Source organism: Oryzias latipes, chromosome 14 (assembly GCF_002234675.1).
Source record: "Oryzias latipes chromosome 14, ASM223467v1".
In the NCBI taxonomy this organism is placed as follows: domain Eukaryota; kingdom Metazoa; phylum Chordata; class Actinopteri; order Beloniformes; family Adrianichthyidae; genus Oryzias; species Oryzias latipes.
In genome coordinates, this window is record NC_019872.2 from 3,033,776 (window position 1) to 3,053,836 (window position 20,061).

General features: G+C 42.9%; 1 protein-coding gene across 4 annotated transcripts in view; it reads left to right on the plus strand.

Annotated features, from left to right (window-relative positions):
- The first annotated feature begins 1,736 nt into the window (after positions 1–1,736).
- The window catches only part of LOC105355559 (T-cell immunoglobulin and mucin domain-containing protein 4-like), a 32,193-nt gene continuing 13,868 nt past the window's right edge, over positions 1,737–20,061 (plus strand). Inside the window, exons 1-6 of one of the 4 annotated variants that reach the window (XM_020708640.2) lie at positions 1,737–2,215; positions 2,586–2,930; positions 3,007–3,093; positions 5,671–5,744; positions 5,857–5,944; positions 6,039–6,900. In XM_020708640.2, the coding sequence (XP_020564299.1) occupies positions 2,179–2,215; positions 2,586–2,930; positions 3,007–3,093; positions 5,671–5,744; positions 5,857–5,944; positions 6,039–6,118 (711 nt within the window). In that variant the 5' untranslated portion in view covers positions 1,737–2,178 and the 3' untranslated portion in view covers positions 6,119–6,900. Of the gene's footprint in view, positions 2,216–2,585; positions 2,931–3,006; positions 3,094–5,670; positions 5,745–5,853; positions 5,945–6,038; positions 6,901–20,061 lie in introns of those variants that run through there. The other 3 variants (XM_011483151.3, XM_020708637.1, XM_020708639.1) reach the window with 3 other exon arrangements.

Here is a 20,061-nt window from a genome sequence, read left to right on the forward strand (position 1 = left end):
TATAATATTGACATCAGCCCCTGTGTCAATCTTAAATTGGACAGGAACAGATTCAACTTGGAGCAACACCGTCCATGCTTCAGACTTTTTTTCTTTTGCATCGCATATGGAGCCGAGAAAGTAGGAGGTCTGCTCCCCTTCCTGTGCTTCAGTGACCTCATTCACTGACCTGCTGCTGCGACATGCTCTGGCCCAATGCCCCATCTTGTGGCAGTTATGGCATTTAGCTTTTGAAGCTGGACATTTCTCCTCCCCTCTGTGTGGCAGCTTTCCACATCTTCCGCATTTCTTCACAGGTTCCCCCCATTTACTGTGTGCATTTGACTTGCCTGGTTTATGCTGTTGTCTCCAGTTTGGGTTTTTATTTCTGTGCCGCACCTCTTGAACCGCCGCCGCGTCCCCTTGCAGACTCACTTGTGCTGCGACCTCTTCTGCTTGCCGTACAGTCTGAACTGTGAGCGCCAAAGTTAAATCCGACATCAACTGTAGCCTGCGTGAGAGCTCTTTATCCTGGATCCCCACCACGATCCGGTCACGGATGTGCTCCTCTCTGGCCGCTCCGAAATCACAGTGCTCTGACAGTTCATAGAGTGCTCGGATAAAGCTCTCTGCTTTCTCCCCTGTCCGCTGCACGCGCTGGTGAAAACACGCTCTTTCGTGGATCACATTCCGCCGCGGGAAAAAATAGTCGTCGAACTTTGCTAGGACGACCTCGATTTTGTCTCTGTCGCCCTCCTCGTTAAATGTAAACGACTTAAAAATATTCTCCGCTTCAGCGCCCATTGCATAGATGAGGCAGCTCACCTGCACCGTCCCCTCATCCTTGTTGAGTTTCGTGGCGATTCTGTATCGCTCAAAGCGCTGTCTCCAGTCCGGCCATTCAGTCGGCTTATCAAAGGGAAAGTTGGCGGGCGGATTAAATTTAGCCATTTCACTCAGTTCTTTGTCTTCTTACTCCGTATTCGACGATGGTTCTGACCTGGTCACTTCTGACACCATGTGGAATGACGAGTGGCAATAGTTCGGTAGTTGGCAGCAGACACTTTTATTAACACTCCCCAGACACGCACATCAAACTCGACTGCCGTAGATCGCACTGTCGTAAATCGCACTGTCGCACAGTGTCGTGAACAAGCAATTCTGAGCTGCATCATTCATTACATGACAGGAGGATTGCCGTTTTGAATGAGCACTTTGAAAAGCTTCAACTTGTTAACAAAGGAGACAATTTGTGTCAGATCAGGAAGTTTTTCATTTTCTCCGGGATACGTTTTGTTCTTTTCTGCCATGACCAATGTTACTGCTTCCAAAAGCTCATAATAATAAACATCGTGACTTGCCATTCTGTTCAGTAAAAAGTAAGAATCTTCCCGTTCTTCCAGAAACATCCTGTGTTTATCTGTATACTCTGAATTTCACCATTTTGACCATGAGGGTAACGGTCAGCACGCACATAAATCTTTATCTATTTGTTCAAGCATTGGGCGTAACCCGCGCAAATGACTGGCGGTCACGTATGTGTCGGGAGCAGAATCAAACACACACACTGCCACATTACTTTTATTATTATTTATTTTTAATACCCTCTGATGGTTTGAGTGTGGTTTAAGAGGGAAAAATTTAGGAAATGAGGCACAGTATATGGAAAATATGACGAGACGCAAAGAGCCGCACGCTCATTGTCCAAGAGCCGCATGCGGCTTGAGAGCCGCGTGTTCGCCACCCCTGCACTACGGTCTTGTGGGGATGGTCTGAAGGAGGGGGGCATGGTGAAACATCCGGGCTCATCTCTCACCGGTCCGCCCCCCAATTTTTACTTCCACTTTAGACACCACACACTGCATGTTAGCACCACACACGCAGCAAACACACACTTACACAGAGGGACCCCGGGGTGAAGTACATCTTTATTTAAACTGCTAACAAATAAAAGCTGTGGATAGAGAGCTATGGTTTTGAGTTCTGAAGGAAATTAAAGTTCACAGGTGGCTTTTGAGTCAAGCTTCAAGCAGTTTTTGATCTCATGAAGATGGTGAGAGGAAGAGGAGGTGTGGTTCTGCCCCTGGGTCTGCTGGTGCTCTGTGGTTTCCTCTTGAAAGTTTCCATTTTTGTGAGTGACTCAGTGTGTTTCTGTACTGCAGCGTGTCAGTGTGTGTGTTTGTGCGATAACTGTCAGTCATGAAGATCCTGGTGCTGCTGCTGGTGCTCCTCACAGGTATGTGAAACAAACCAACATTCAGCTTCAGCTGGACTTCAGTCGGTCAGGTCTTTATTTAGCATCAACTTCCTCAGCTCTGTGGGCAGCAGCATCTTCTTCTCTATTTTCTGCAGAAACTTCTTGTATGAATTCAGATGTTTGATGTTTTACTGCAGTTTCTCTTTCCTCCTCATCACAACTGCTCAGAACAAAGTGGAGGCTGGACTGGGATTTGAACCCAGGATCTGTAATGTTTGCTCATTTGTTGTGAGTTTGAGTTGTTGAGATGCTGTTCTTTTTCACAAGTAGATGTTTGCAGAGTGTGAAGAAGACTTTGTGGTTAGAGGGGCTGAAGTTTCAAAAGCTGTTTATCTGTTTCTGTCTTCAGTCTCTGAATGTGAGAAGAATGTCACTGGAAGAACGGGTCAGAGCATCACTCTGCCCTGTAAATATGACATAAAAATCAACGGACCTACAGAGGTGTGTTGGGGTCGAGGTCCTCTTCCTAGCAGTGGCTGCACAAACCAGCTCCTCGCCACAGACGGACATAAAGTGATCAAAGAAAGCAGAGCTTCCAGCAGGTATCAGCTGCAGGGACGACTGGATGAAGGAGACGTTTCTCTGACCATCATGAACGTCACAGAGGAAGATACTGGACTATACGGATGCAAAGTGGAGATTGTTGGATGGTTCAATGATGAGAAACATCCTGTCCACTTAACTGTTAACAGAGGTGAGAAAATGATCAAAGAATCACCAGCAGTTTGAATTTGAAATAACTACTTTCAAGCATCCATGATCTGTTTCAGCACCACGTTTGATCTCTACACCTTCATCAGGAACAACATCTTCATCATCAGACATTCATCAGACCACAGCAGCCACTCCAACTTCAGGTAACCTGATGAGGATTAGGAGGGATGAAGGATTTAACTACATCTTTAGAGTCCCACTCTGATCATCTGATCTATTTTCAAAGTGTTCCCAGTGGACTTTCAATTATAATGATGTCGTTTTTAGCTAAAATCAAGAAGCCTGTGTTGTTTTCTAGGACATAGTTTCTGTAGAGCAGCAGGAGTTTATTAGAAATTCACCTCTGAGTTATGGGTGGGATTGTTGGTGTGGAGCATGCTGTCTCTAATTCCTATCATCTTTTTGTTCACACTCTCTCTACCACTGCCTCACAACACCATCCTAATGTTAACAGTGCAACAATATAGTGATCAATATCAGATCCATCCAGTCATACAGTTTAGATCCAGATTCCAGCTCAGACGAGGAAAACAAAGACGTTCGTGGATCTATATTTTTGACAGTGGATGACCAGAATGAAGCTGCGCTTCATTTCTGGAAACAACTTCTAAATGTGGAACAAAGAACTCAGCAGGTTGTGTCACAGAGGTGCTGCTGAGAGAAAACTTGTCCTGATGTGTTTTGTTGTGTCTGCTTTGAGTCAGATCATCAGGACTGTTCTACTGGTGTGAAGGCTGTAAAGCAGGGGTGTCAAACTAATTTTGGTTCGGGGGCCAAATTCAGCCTGTCTGATCTCAAGTGGGAAAAGCAAAATAACGGCTTTGTTTTCGTTTTTTTTTACTCAATTTGAAAAAATGCCTCAACCAACATAGTGCCCTAATCACTTGGGACCAATGGATCTCAAATAAAATTAAATTCAATAAAAAAAAGAGTGGGGTATTCAATTTTATACAGACGGAATATTTTACATCTGACACTAAAGCAATCCATAAACTTTTTTTTATATCTCTTAGTGGTGCTGAATGTTATATTCCTTGAGCACTGCAACCTGTTGATGTCTTACATAAAGTATTCGGGTTTGTATTAAGCTTTAAGGAAGCTCCACTTCACATGTAACAACATTTTGGTCATTAAGGCCCGTACACACCGGGACGAATATTCGCCAGGCGTTATTCGCCAGCATTTTTCGCCACGTTTTTTGTGTTCACACCCAGGCGATTTTCGCTGACGATGAGCCGAGCGAACATGCAATTTCATTCCCTGACATTAGATAGCGCTTAATGTAAAACAGAAATACTCCTGTACACAAGGTGGCGCCCTGCAACTTTACGCTTCTTAAAGTCGCTTTTCACTCAGAAGAAGAGAGCAAGTATTTACGCGATTGTCAGAATCAAACAAAGAAAACATGAATATTTCAAGCACCAGTAGCTCCAACTGGTGCTTGGTTCGGGGATATTTTAGAATGTCCGTCATTATTGCTTCGCGGCAGTGTAGACGCTACTTGGCGTCTATCTTCTTCGCTGGTATGTGTGCTCAGCAAGGCAGTTTTGTGTTTGAGCGCCCCCAAGTTGTGTTTTACTGTAACTTCAGAAGCTCCAGACACGTGTGCAAAAGCGGCATTCTCATTGGTCGAGTAGATTTCGACGCGAGGCGTCAAAAAAAAAAAACGAACCCGAGGCGTTTTTTTTTTTGACGCTTTGACGCGTGGCGTTTTTTCGCGTCGGTGTGCACACTCTCATTGGTGCCCTTTGTTTAGTCACGAGGCGTTAAACGTCGGCGAAAATCGCCGGCGAAATTCCTCCCGGTGTGAACAGGCCTTTAGGGTGTTTCTACTGATCATCCTCATAGCAAGATAACAGTGGTGAGGCTCATAGGGAACCAAAGTGCATCTTACCCAGACACAGAGCTGTTAGGTTTCACTTATGGCACGTGCAGAGATATGCCGTTTCACCTGTTTTGATTTTCCTTTACTCCCCCTAGTGGCGGAATTGCGCATTTCGGTTATTTCTTTAAAAAATCATAACTCGCAACAGGAATGGACTAGAAACTTGCTTTCTTTTTTTAAACATCCTTATGGTTTTTACTCTTCATATGTGGGCCAGACTAAACCACCTGGCGGGCCGTATCAGGCCCGCGGGCCGTATGTTTGACACCCCTGCTGTAAAGCTTCACACAACAGTTTTCATGATTTTCTCACGTACACGTCTCTAGCTCTTCAACCCATCTATTCAACTCAGTTTCAATTTTATGCCTCTTTAACTTTTTAACTATTTAACTAACTACCACTTTTTAACTCCATTGAAAACAGTTTACAGAATCTTTAAATGCTCCTTTCTCAACTAAAAACTTTTAGCTCTACAAAACAATAGAACTCAAGAAGACTTTTAGTTCCAGAAAGCCTCTCACCTTTTAAATTACTCAGCAGTCTTTGGCCTCTTGGATGTGTATTTTTCTTTTTTAAATACCTTACTTTTTTAATATATGGCAAGTCAAAGGGGACATGTCATCTTTGAGTCAATTTCCAGTTATGAATGAGTCTCCATGTGAAACAGCTTTCAGTTGGTTTTAGACAGGTGAGCCCCCCCCCCCCCCCCCCCCCCCCCCCACACACACACACACACAACAGTATCCAGGTTCAATACTGGCAGCCCTGTGACCCCAGAAGGGAGACGGTGGATTTAAGTAATCTAATGCAGTATAAGTAATTGATATATCTATAGGTGACTTCATGGTACCAACAGGAAGTGATGTCACAGACGGCAACAACACAGACCTGGTGATAACTCCGGTTCAGGTATTACATGACATCAGTATCTAAAGATAAAAGTGTTGTTGTTTTTTTGGAAAGGGGGGAGGGGTCATTATTTCCCTGTTGGTTTGTTTGTTGACTGTTTCAATTTCAGCAGGAAAATTCTCTGCACTTTTTCATTGGAAACACTCTGCGATTCTCCTTCATCATCTTCATCCCTCTTTTGGTCTCAGCTTTGTTTTACCGTCAGTAAACACACATTTAGCTTTTCAAGTATTTTCAGTTCTAACTATGCAATAGTGGTGTCAGAACTACAGGCTGCACTTGTGTTTGTTGCAGGAGTTTGGAGATCTAACCTGAGATTTCCAACAAATACGAGACCAGACCAACCAGAAGACGAGGATGATGATTCTGTGTGAGGAGGAGACAATCACTGTTGTCTTCTCCAGGTTACACCATGTGAAGGAAATTGTTTTGTTATCATCATTGTTTAAATGTATGCTTAAATGTTAACTCAGATTGACCTTTTCACTTTGTGTGTGTGTTCATTCTCTTTCCCAGCTAGGATAAGGGGGTTTTACGACACACTGTCCTGAGTTTATAAGGGATACTGTTTGAACTTAACCCACCGAATGGGTCACTATACGACACCCCCTAATGAACCTTTCTCTTTGTCTTGATTTTGTGACCTTCCACCTAAGTCCTTAATAAAAGGAGCACTGGGAGAGGCAGAACCTTTGAGAAGGGAAGCATGGTGGTTGTTTTCTGTCACACTGGCTTCTTCTTCCTCGTGCATGACAAACTTGATTCTTGTTGTGGTTTGTTGTTTATAATTGTGTTTTTCTTTAATGTCTAGATGCATTTATCTGACACACCACAAGGCTCTACATTCAGACTTGTGGTGTTTTTCTTTGGATTCCACTGTAATTTCTTTCTAAAAGGTTTTTTTTTAATGCTGTCATGCAAGTTTGTTCCATGAATCGGGATTGCTTTCAAGAAAAAATAACCTGTCAAGTTCTGCAGGTCTGTGTTTTACACTGGAGATAAAATACGCAGTTATCTGAAGTGTTTTGTTGCCATTATGACCACACAATAAAAATGGAAATCAGTGTCACTGTTTTTAATTACTAACCACAATAATGTTCCTATGAATAGAATATACTTTTAGCACAAGAGAGCAATGCTGTCTGTTGATACAGAGAAGAACTCAAACCTTTGAACCTTTGTTCATGAACCTCATACATCTGAACACTCTGGATTATTTTAAATTTGAGAGAAATTCAAGTAATATCAAAAGCTGCATTTTTTAAAGATGAAAAGCTGCATAGAAAACACTGTGCTTGTTTAAAATGAACAGTGTAGCGGATTTTGTTAAGTTGAACAAAAATAGGTTTTCTGTTCTTTGCAAAAAAAAAATTATATATATATATATATATATATATATATATATATATATATATATATATATATATATATATATATATATATATATACACATTATAAATTTTTCAGTTTGGTGGTCTTCTTTTTTTTTTTACTTTAAACTTTAATTTATGTACCATGAAATAAAGGTACCCTTACTTTGTAAGCTAGGAGGTTGTACACTTGAGTGTTGCTATGACATCGTCAGTGCATGGCTCCGCCCACAAGGGATTTCTGTTATTTTGTGTCAGAACATCTGAGATTTGCGTCCCTGTACGTTAGCATTTATGATTATTGCTTCTATTTTATCATTTGTTAAAGCTAAGCATTGAACTGTTTGTTCTGTTTAGTTTTTTTTTTTTTTTCTGTCAGGTTGGGTTAAGGGTGACAACAGTGGGACAGCTATAAGCCCCTTTCGCTGCGGGGAAGCTGCAGAGAAGCTGCACAGCGAAAGGGCCCCGGCTTGAATCCCAGCTGGGCCCTTTTTGTTTGCATGTTCTTCTTTTGCATGTGTGAGTTTTCACCAAACACTCCAGCTTCCTCCAAAAAACGTGGTGACTCTAAAAGTCTGCTTTTGTGCCCTGTGACGGACAGGCAACCTGTCCGGGGTTTACCCTCCCTTGCCCAACAGTGACCAGGATAGTAGGCTCTGACAACCCTGTGGCCCCAAAAGGGGTAAGCTGGATGGATGAAGGTGAGTAGGATTTATTAAAAAGTTTGAGACAGTCTGATGCCGACTATCCAGCTGCAGTTCTCCTTCTCATCAGCAGGTGGAGCTGTATGCCAGGAACTCCTCTGCCAAGAAGGAGATGAGCGAGGAATAAAAAGAAATGAAGGATAAATAAAAAGAGAAAACTGAAGGGAGAAAAAAGAGAAACAAAAGCAGATGAGTGGTGGTGGTTTTAATAAAATCCTAAAGGCATCACTGTAGGCCACCTGCAGCTTCTGCATGCTCGCTGTTTCATAGTTAGACCACAGATGGACAGAGTAGAGAGGAGTACAGTGGGACCTGAAGAAGAGTTTTTTTGTGGCGACTGAACATAAAATAATATTAGCCTGAGTGTACAGTAAACAGTGCTGTCAGTGGATCATCATCATCAGTCCATATGTCACAAATCACATGACCAAGATATTTCATTTTTCCAACAGGCAGGAAGTTTATGGAGTGATATTTCTGCCACCACGTTGCACACAAAACTTTCTAAGTTGAACACCAAACTTTCTAAGTGTTTTGCTCAAAAATTGTTTTTTTTTTGCTTTCAAAAACTTTTTTTTGCTTTCAAAACCGTTTTTTGCGTCACTGGCATCGCCAAAAAGAAATTCGCATGCGTTGTGTGTCATCTCACTTTTTTCCTATCTTTGCTGAGTTAAGTTTCGGTTTGACGTCACCAAGATGCCATCAAACAGCTACCGATTGGTCCAGATTCTAAATCAATCAAGTGTCTCTGTCTCATATTGACGGTACGCCGAGGCAGACATGGACTTTGGACTTTGTGTCGGTTCTGTTTGTACGGGGTTCTGCCGTTTTCAACCATTCTGGCCCGTTTCTCTCAGAGTAAAACCCAGAAGGAGCAGCAAAGCAGCTAAAATCAAACAGAGTTTAGTATTTATTCATGTCAGTTTAGTGATAAACGTGTTAAAAACGTCTGCAGCAGAAAAAAACATGTCCAAACTCCGACTCCGTCTAGCAGGGAAGCAACACTTTTTAAGATTTGTATCTGAACTATTGTTTTATTTTAGTCAAAAATTGTTGAAATATTAAGAGAAAATAGCATTTTTTATGACTAATATTATTTAACTTTGGACAAACGCTTACAAGTTCTGAAACATAAATGATAATAAAAGTTAAAAAATGCCTCTTCTGTGCTATACATTGAGTTTACTGTGGTGAGCCATTATTCTTCTGCTTATTATTGCTGTTCATCTGATCCCAAACACAGGTGCAGCATTAAATAATATGTGCTTTGAATCTTTTATTGTTTTGTTTTAACAAACAGACCTTAAAGAAAATCATATAAACTAATATTTTGCTCTGCAGGATTCACAGATCACACAGGCCTGTTGATTTAATGTCAGCAGATAAACTTTACAGTTTTAGGAGATCCTCAGCCATAAATTAAAAAATCTGACTTAATAAAAATGAACTAATGCTGAAAAAAGAAAGTATGAATTATTGTTAAAATTATATTTAAAAAAATGAAAACGTCTTCATCCAAAAATACAGAGGCTGGTTCAGCCTCAGCAGCAGACACCATGTTAGATTCATATGGCAATTTGATTGGTTAGAATCTGGACCAATCAGCAGCTGTTTGATGGCAGCTTGGTCACGTCAAACCGAAACTCAACACAGCAAAGATAGGAAAAAAGTGAGATGACACACAACGCATGCGAATTTCCCTTTGGCGATGTCAGTGGCAGTCATGTCACGCTAAGTCAAAGTAGTCAGCAAAATCAAAGATAGGACAAAAGCGAGATTTGACACAACGCACACAAAAAAATGTGTTTTGCAAACGCAAAAAACGTTTTTGAAAGCAAAAAAAAGTTTTTGAAAGCAAAAAAAAGTTTTTGAAAGCAAAAAAAACAATTTTTGAGCAAAACACTTAGAAAGTTTTGTGTGCAATGTGGTGGCAGAAATATCACTCCATAGAAGTTCAGCATGAGAAAGTGTAAAGGCAGGAAGATTAAGTGTCACAAAGGAAAATAATTGCAACACAGAAAAAGAGAAGAAAATGAAGGTAAAGCACCAAAGAACCACAAATCAACAGTTTGTGTTTTTCTGTTGTGTGTCTGATTTTATTCTGGGTTTTGCTTAAATCAATTTCAATCTTGGGTGAATTTTCCCTTGAGGGATTAATAAAGTTGTTCAATTCTATTCAGTAACAACAGTTATTTATGTGTTTGTTTGTTTGTTTATTTTTATTTAATCAAATCAAAGTTTATTTGTAAAGCACTTTTACAACACAAGGTAGTGCTTTACATAATGAAATTTAAAAACATGATGTCGACCTCTGGACCATCTTTCCTCATGCAACATGAAAGGGAATGGCCAGTGAATCCTGAAGATATCAACCAACTTCCCTTACATGAATGACCCTGAGGTCAAGAAAATGGTTGCAAATCCACTTCAAGCTAGAGAAGAGGTTGATCCAGTTATGACCATTATTCATTATTTCTTCTCATGGACCAAGTTAAAGACTGCTGTTGCTTGGCTTCTGAAGTTCAAAAGGTGAATCATGGTGTTCCACCGAGAGAAAGCTCTTTCAATCGCAAAAACTACAAAGACAAATGAAAAGCAACAACCAATCTCTAAGAAATATGGAAAGGCCCTAAGTAAACAAGAATATGTTGAAAGATGTCTAACTGTGGAGGATGTAGAAGAAGCTGAAGAGGAGATAATCAAGTACAGTGATCCCTCGCTATAACACGGTTTGCTTTTCACGGTTTCGCTACTTCACGGATTTGCATCATGCATTGTGTTCTGCATTCTGATTGGCTAAAAAGTCACTCCACTTCTTCTCTACCTGCGCATCAATAACGTTGCAGTTTAATATGTACACGTACTTAAAACAGCTTGCCAAATTTACAACAGGTACGTGCAAATTCTCTTGAAATTTCGCGTTTCGCCAAAACCCATAGAAAAAAGAACGACAACAACTGCCAATCACTATGTTCTTCTCCAGAACAAACACAGCTGCACCGCGGGCTTCAAAGGGAGACTGCAGAGCGGAGTCAGGATGCAGCGGCTCAGTCTGAAGAGCAGTGAAATACACCTGAGTCATTATTTGTCCCACTGTACTTTGTATTTTATTCATAATCACTGTAAAATTTCTCCCGTTTAATCCAATTACTCGGGTCGCGGTGGGCGGGGCTAATCTCCGCGATTTGAAGCCTTCTGTTCACATTGACGATGGAAATTATTTTTATTAGACAGTACAGTACAGAAGTTATTTGTTAAAAAAACGTTTCTAAAGTACTTTTATTTGTGAAGAAAATGCTTAAGCCTGTAAAATGGTTAGTTCTTTCTTTTCAATGTATAATAGAGTATTTCATTGTATATTAATTGTAAGAAAAAACAAAGGTTTTTACTTAACGGATTTTGCCTATCACGGGTTCTTTTTGGAACGTAACCCCCTCGAAAAACAAGGGTTTACTGTACTCCCAAAAAATAAGATTTAAAGAGGAATTCTCCTGTTTACAAAGTGGAGCCGCGGTGAATAGATCCAGCCATGCCTACAAACTCTGTCCAATCATAACAAATGGTGTACTACGAGTTGGTGGACGGCTTAGTGGATCTTCAATGCCACTTGAGACTTAACATCCAGTTATACTGGCTAAGGACTTGGATATTTCCAACCTTATACTACAACACGTCCATCATCAAGTGGGGCATAGTGGTCGTAATCACATGCTCTTTAAGCCTCAGCCAGAGGCTCCATAGCAAGTGCAAATAATAGGGGAGCGAGGGGGCAACCCTGGTGAGTTCCTCTGCCCAGAGGGAAACCATCAGATATTGACCTGTTCACCAAGATCCTTGCAGCAGGGGCATTTTATAATAATTTAACCCACCTAGAAAATTCAGGGCCCACCCCAAACCTATGCATTACACTGAATAGGCACCCTTACTCCACCCGATCAAATGCCTTCTCAGCATCTAATGAGATTGTAAGGGCTTTGAAGTTACTACTTTGTGAAAATTGAATAATATTTAAGAGTCGACGTACAAAATTGAATAATATTTAAGAGTCGACGTACATTGGAGTGGGAGTACACGCCCTTAACAAAGCCCGTCTGGTCAGGCTTCACCAAAATCGGCAACACCCCCTCCAGTCTCTTAGCCAAAATTTTAGATATCTTACAATCTACTCCAAGTAAGTTGATAGGTCTATAAGATGTACACTCATCAGGAGGCTTGACCTTTTTTAAAGTCAAGAATAAATGTGCCATATTTAAAGTTGGTGGAAGTTCCCCCTGCTCAAATGATTCTCTAAACATATTCAATAAGGGGCTGACAATTTTTTTGCCATTTTTTTTATAAAATCAGGCCCAAACCCATCAGGGCCTGGCGCATTTCCACCTTTCAGGGAATTAATGGCTTTCAGAATTTCTTCTGATGTTATGGGTTCAGCCAGATGTGATCTTTGTTTTTGGGACAATGTGGGTAAATCAATTCCATTGAGAACATTTTCTACAAGATGTGCAGTGTTGTCACACTCTGGGGAATAAAGATGTTGATAAAACTCTTTCATAATTTTACGTATCATTTTGGATTCGAAATGTAAATGACCTCTTTTATCTCTAAGAGAAGGTATTGCATAGGACCCACTTCTCCCCTGAGCAAGTCAGGCTAGGAGGCGTCCAGGTTTGTTTCCAGATTCAAAAAGTCTGTGTTTTGCATAAAACATTGTTTTTTCTGCTTTTTGGGTTAGTAGTTGGTCTAGAGCAGACCTGGCTGCATCTAATTTCTTAAGCACAGATGGCGAGGCGGATTGTTTAAAGTCTCTCTCCAAAGAGCAAATCTGATATTCCAGATCTAATTGTTTGGTGAGACAATTCTTCTTCTGTGCTGCGGTAAAAGAAATCATGGAACCCCTAAAAAACACCTTGCCAGATTCCCACAGAACAGATGCACTAACCTCTGGTGTATCATTTGTGGTGATATATAATTCCCATTGGTCTTCCAAATTTTTTATAAATACAGGGTCACTTAGAAGAGATGGGTTCAAATGCCACTGTCTTGATAAAGGATCATAATAATGTGGTAATAATTCTAAAAAGACAGAGGAGTGATCTGACAAGACACACGGATTAATGGAACATTAGCCGCGTTTACCTGGGCAAAAGTAATCGGAATGAACGCCTGATCGGAAAGAAAATACGTCATGTAAACGCGCCGTTCGGAATACTCTGCCCCGATCAGACTCATTCGGATCAGAATTTCTTTCCGATCGAGATAGGTGGGTTATACCGATCGTTTATCCGATCGTTGTTCATGTAAACGGTCATTCCGATCGTGTGTCACTATTGCTCTGGGTTACGTCACGCATAGACGGTGTTTGGCTGTGAGAAAGCTTTGGAGCGCAGACGGGACCGACTGAATGCTCTGCAGACGCCCCGTGAAAAGTGCCGCTCCGCTCTCGCCCCTCTGGCTCTCCCCTCTCTTTCACCCCTCACGGGGGAGATTCGGAGGAGGAGCGCTTCGTGTCCCCCGACGCTCACTTGGTCCACTGGCACCCGAGTGATTTTTTCACGTGTGCGTTTTGTTGTTTTGTTATGTATGGGAGAATTCAGACTGCGAGCCGTCCCGCCAGTCCTGCAGGACTCAGGAGGAACAGAGCTCGGGCCGCTAGCTCACAGAGTGGCTTTGGGGCGGTCTGTGTGAACTTTTCAGAGCAGAAATAAATGTCGCTCAGTCCCTAGAAACTGTTCAAACAACGTGGATTTGTGTTGCCAGTTCTGTCCCGACAAAATAAAGGCTGCTGTTATTCTCACACATTTAAGTGCAGCTAAGATGCAGATTGCTGCGTTTCTCGCACGGTCCTGGATTTTGTGTCCATCAAGACTAATGATGTTAGCCCGTGTTAGCCTGTCCTAAGCCTTCTACCAGCTTAATTCTTCCACCAAACAGCACTGACCACACAGATTAAATATAACGATGAGCGAACAGGGGCTTCATAATATTCATGACATCAATAAAAGCACGTTTGGAAGATCGTCTCGTATTACCGAGCTGCTGCACATGCTGTCTGTCTGTGGCAGCGGTGTGTTTACAACGGGACCTATTTCCGCATCCGGGTGATTTTACACTACTGCGCATGCCCAGATGATTCATTCCGACCGAAAGTGTGAGCCATGGGAACGTTTGTTCTAATCGGAAAAATGTTTTCTGATCCCATGTGCACGGGTGAATTTTAACCCGACCGATCAAGATATTCTGCCCATGTAACCGCGGCTAGTGATGGGTTTTATCCAGGTTAGATCTGGAGACAAACAGTCAATTCTAGAAAAAGACTGATGAGGCCTAAGAAAAAATGTAAAATCCCTTACATTTGGATTACAAATACTCCAGGCATCAAAGAGACCCAGATCATTACATAGTCCATTTGTTGCTTTTGCCATTTTAGAGAGTGGTTGGGTGATGTTAGCCTTTTTATGATGCCATTTTTGGCAAGTTTAGAGGGTGCACAAGTACTCCTTCTGTCACCTGCTCCAAAAGTGGTCAGCGAGGAACTGAATGTGGTCCCGAGGGTAATTTTTCTTAAGGCAAATTTCAAACATGTCTGAAAATCTTTGGTGTTGGACCGGACGGAAAAGGAAAGAGGGGAAGAAGAGAGAGGGACGTTAGAGAGAGGGGGGGTAGGGGGTGATAATAGGAGGGGAAGGGGGATAAGACCATGAAGCAGCATAAAGCAACAAGTTTACTGGTTGTTAATCATTATGGTAAGGTTTAAATGTAAAAACAAAAAAAACAAAAAAAAAAAAAGGGCGGAGCCTGTCCACACACACACTCAAATGTTATAAACACACCTGTTAGTTGCAAAAATGTCCACCTGTCGACATGTACACAAAACAGATAGTGTTCACACGCATACTTATGCCTTAAAACCAACTAGTGTGAAATATTTCAGTCATTCAGTCTGTTGAGCTAACACCTGTGCTCAGGTGAGTGTTTATGTTCTTCTAAAATGGATGGTGGAACGTGAAAAGATGGAGGGAGAGTGCCCAGCCATCCTCACCCCAAGACCCCCACCGCACCAGCAGCGGCAGCCGGAATCCCCCCAACGCCACACGGGAACCGGCAGGGAACAACCGCCGCCCGGGCGACCAAGCCCGCCACCCAGGCCGGGGCCAGCAGGGCCGCCGCAAGGCCCCCAGAGCCAGAGAGCAGGGAGGCACGGAGGGAAAGAGGGCGCCGCCCCAGCCCAACCAGGAGAGCAGCCCCCCCGCCGCGCCGGGAGAACCCAACGCAGGGCCCCACCGGAGAAGGACGCCCACAACCCCAGACGAGCACCCCACCACCACCCAGGAGTTCCGGGCATCCCCCCGCCCCAACCCCAGGTGCCAGGACCCCCCAAGGGAGACCCACTCCGCACTCCAGGCAGCCATCCGCCCGGCCGACGGTTGGTCCAGGGAGGAGCGAGGCAGGGGCCCGCCGCCCCCGCCCAGGAGGGGGGAACCCCGGGGAAAAAAGAGGGCCCACAAGGGGTGTTGTAAATATGGCCCGACCAGGCTCGGCCACAGTTGGAAATTTGGCGGGGCCCAGCACTCAGGAGCAAGGACCAGAACCCACCCCCCAGGGACACGAACACCCCCGGCTCAGATGTAATGTGAACCCCCCCACCGCGCGGGCCCAGGAAGCCGGCAACCCGGGGACACAGCCGCCGTTGCAAAGGGGCCCGTACCCCCCACCAGGGAAGAGGCAGGGGACAGATGGTCCTAGGTCCCACCTTCCTTGCAAAATGTGTGTGCGTGTATGTGTGTTTGAGAGAGTGTGTGTGTGCATGTGTGTGTGTTTATGTTGGGATGTATATATTGAGGGGGGAGGGGTGTGTGTACTAAGGGGGGTGCGGTTAAAATTGGCGGGTAGGGCACTAAGGGGACATCTCCTGATTACTCACAGTGACGTCCCCTCACCCTCCCCACCAAGGGGCCCTAAATGTCTAAGGTGCGGTTAAAATTGGCGGGTAGGGTGCTAGGAGGACATCCGCTGCTTGCTGGCAGTGATGTCCAAGCACCCCCCCTACCAAGGGCCCTACATGTCTAAGGTGCAAATAAAACCGAAAGAGGGGGGGCCCACTCCATACGGCAACCACAGGAGGGGGGCCACTGCCTAGTAAACCCCCCCCCCAAGGCTCATCGCAGGCTAACCCCCCCACCCCCTCACCCTATTATGAGGGTCTAACACGATTTCTTGCGTAAACGTAGAAGCCCCTTCGACTGGTTATTGATGTAACCCAAAACCACCTTGCTGTCAGTGTAGAAGTGAGTTTGGTGTATTTGGTAATCAGTCTCTTTGATTATTACTTCTGACATTTCCACAGCCATTACTGCTGTGCAGAGTTCGAGCCTAGGAACTGTAGGTTCCGGTCGGGGGGACCTGTCGTGTCTTTCCAAGGACAAAGCCGACCTCATTTCTACAATCAGCAGCAGTAACTTCAAAATAAGTAACTGCACATATGGCTTTCATTGATGCATCTGAAAAGATACACAATTCCACGTTTGGCTTGGGAGAGTGGGATGTTAGTGTACGTATGTGGAATTTGTGGTTCTCTGAGGCACTGAAGAGACTGCTGCCATTCAATCCACTCCCCTCTCATGTCTTCAGGCAGCTCAGCTTTCCACTCAGTAGCGTGCAGTGAAGGTTCTCTGAGGAGGAGCCGGCCTCGAATAATGACTGGAGACAAAAACCCAAGTTGATCAAAAACACTTAACTGTTGACAGAACCCCTCTTTGTGTGTAAGGTATGGAATACCAATGGTATTCTGAGGAATGTGAAAAGTGAAATAGTCAAACATTATGTTCCATTTAATGCCAAGGCTTTACTGGTCGGGAAGTTCATCCTTTAACAGATCCAGAACTTGGAGATCTTTCGCTCTGTTCTCCACTGGAAAAACGCCCATCACTTCAGCTTTGATGGAAGCTATTTTGAGGAGCTTGAGGTTTGGTGCTGCAAGCATATCTTGGGTTCTTTTGACAAGATTAATCGCTTCCAGCTCAGTGGGAAGAGATTTTAAACCATCATCCACGTAAAAGTCTCTATCAATAAAGCGACGCCCACCTGCCCCATATTTTGCTTCACCTTGTTCTGCTTCTTTTATCAGACCATAAGTTGCTACTGTGGGGGAGGGGCTATTTCCAAAAACATGGACACAAATTCTGTAGTTCACTATGTTCTTTTCTAGATCGTTGTCTTTGTGCCACACAAATCTCAAGACATCCCTGCATACTTCTCTTACCAAAAAACAGTAAAACATGTGTTGAATGTCCACAGTTACAGCTACCTCATGCTTTCTAAACCTCACTAGTACACCATGTAGACTGTTGGTTAGATTGGAATCTGCAAGCAGTATGTCATTGAGTTAGGCACCTGCAAACTGGGCACTGGAATCAAATACCACTCTTGTGTGCGACTGCTTCTGGGAATGGTATACAGTGATCCCTTGCTATAACGCGGTTTATTTTTCACGGTTTCGCTACTTCACGGATTTGCATCGTGCATTGTGTTCTGCATTCTTATTGGCTAAAAAAGTAACTCCGCTTCTTCTCTACCTGTGCATCAATAATGTTGCAGTTTAATATGTACACGTACGTAAATCAGCTTTCCAAATTACGTACATGCAAATCATCTTGCAATTTCAAGTTTCTCTAAAACCCATAGAAAAAGAGCGACACCAACTGTCAATCACTATGTTCTTCTCCCGAACAAACAAACACAGCTGCACCGCGGGCTTGAGAAGGAGAAAACACTGCAGCTTCTCAGACTGAAGAGCATTGAAATACACCTGAGCCACTATTTGTCCGTTTGTACTTTGTATTTTTTTCATGATCATTTTAAATTTTCTCCCGTTTAATTCAATTACTCTCGGGTCGTGGTGGGTGGGGCTAATCTCCGCGATTTGAAGCCTTCTGTTTACATCGATGATTCAAATTATTATTTGACAGTACAGTACAGAAGTTATTTGTTGAAAAAAAAAAACGTTTTTAAAGTACTTTGATTTGTGACTCAAATGCTTGAGCCTGTAAAATGGTTTGTTCTTTCTTTTCAATGTATAATAGAGTATTTAATTGTATAATAATTGTAAAAAAAAAATAGAAGTTTCTACTTCACGGATTTTGCCTATCACGGGTTCTTTCTGGAACGTAACCCCCGCGAAAAACAAGGGTTTACTGTATTAAAAAAAAGGGCAAATACTAGTTTTCTTTGCTCTCCTGCAAGCTCAGCATGACCATTATCTAAAATGTTTTGCATAAAATCTATGAAGTGGGACTGCATCTCAGGATTTTTGTTGCTGACCGCAAATTGGCGGTTGTTGAGCAGTATTTTTCCTGGCTGATGAAAAGGTAGTGGGGCTAACCAGCTTTTTGTTTCATTCTGTGGGCATTCTTCATCCATTATTTTGAGAAAAAGCAGGTCCTCCATAGAAGGACCTGTTGTCATTTTTGGTCTGATGGAAAAAAACTTGCTTTCTAAGGTTAGATTGTCTGCACTTCGTTTGTTGTTTATGCTACTCTGAGTTAGCAGTCGATCTGGTAAGCTGGCTCCTGACTTGACAGTGAAGTGGTTCTCACAGGGGGTCAAAGGGGGGTTCTCCCATTTGTCAAGATGTGAGTCTTTAGACTGGTGACTTCTGAAGGCTGATGGATGCTGCCCAAGCATAGATGTCCCACTATCACTCAGCCTAAATCAGGTTTCGCAAATGGTGCATTGTGTGGGCCATTATTCTGACTGCAGACTTTGTGAACCCTTAAAACATCTCTTTCCAGTAATAGACAGATTGCAGCACTGCTATCAAGTGATGGTATTTTGTGTGGATACACACACATATATATTTTTTTTTCATTCATTCATTTTCTGTCCCGTTTTTCCCTTTCGGGGTCACGGGGCTGCCGGAGCCTATCCCGGCCACTTTGTGGGCGAAGGCAGGGGACAACCTGGACAGGTCGCCAGTCTGTGGCAGGGTAGAATGTCCACAAACACACACTCTCACATTCACTCTCACAGTCATACCTATGGTCAATTTAGAGTTGCCAATCAAGCATGTTTTTGGATGGTGGGAGGAAGCCGGAGATCCCGGAGAGAACCCACGCATACACGGGAAGAACATGCAAACTCCACACAGAAAGTGTCCGGAGTGGTCTTCTGCCGGGGACGGGACATGCCGCAGGGCACAAAGCGACTTTCTGATAACAGACAGAATTCACTGCGTGAATTTAAACACGCATGTGCAGTGACGTATGTCACGGATCGGCCGTTCTGCATGTCAATCAAGTCCCATACTTCTCGTGAGGATTTTGATTGGCTGGTGGATTTTTTTTTTGTTGTTGGCCGATCTACCCTCATGTCCTTGAAGATCGACCGGTCGATCGCGATCGATGTAATGAGCACCCCTGCTGTAAGGTGTTGGAACGCTGTTGACTTTTAACATTTAAAAAAACTCAGACCTTGCTAATGACAATTTGGTCTGGTCATCCAACATTGCGTACATTCTTTTGGTATTGCTGGGATCATTAGTCAAGTCAACTTTATTTATAAAGCGCTTTTAAAACAGCAGAAGCTGACCAAAATCCTTACAATGCAGAATAAAAACAAAACAACAAACAAAAACAAACAGAATAAAATCAATAAAAATCAATAAATTAAATAAAAATAAATGAAAGCAATAAAAAACATCAACTCTCACTAAGTTAAAAGCCAGGGAGAAAAGTGAGTTTTTAACTTGGATTTAAAATACAATTCTCTGGCAGGGCATCTTAGAAGCAATTTCTTGTAATTTTTGTTTTTATCTATTTATTTAATTTCATTTTCTTACCTACTGTCTTTTATATTATTAATCTTTTTATCTATTAATCTTTTTAGTCTATTGCTATTTTTACTATTTTTAGGGGGAATGCAGCATTAACAGCTCAGAGAGGTAAGGCAGAGCCAGACCATTTAAAGACATAAAAACAAATAAAAAAAATTTAAAACAAACTCTAAAATGGACAGGCAGCCAGTGGAGAGAAGCCAGAACTGGTGTGATATGCTCTCTCTTCCATGTTCCAGTTAACAAGCGTGCAGCAGCTTTCTGCGCCTGGTGGAGATCACACAAGGATGAGTTAGCTGGGTAAACATCAACCAAGCATGTTTTGGAACATGACCATCCATCCATCCATCCATCCATCTTCCTCCGGGACCGGGTCGCAGGGGCAGCAGTCTAAGCAGAGATGCCCAGACTTCCTTCGG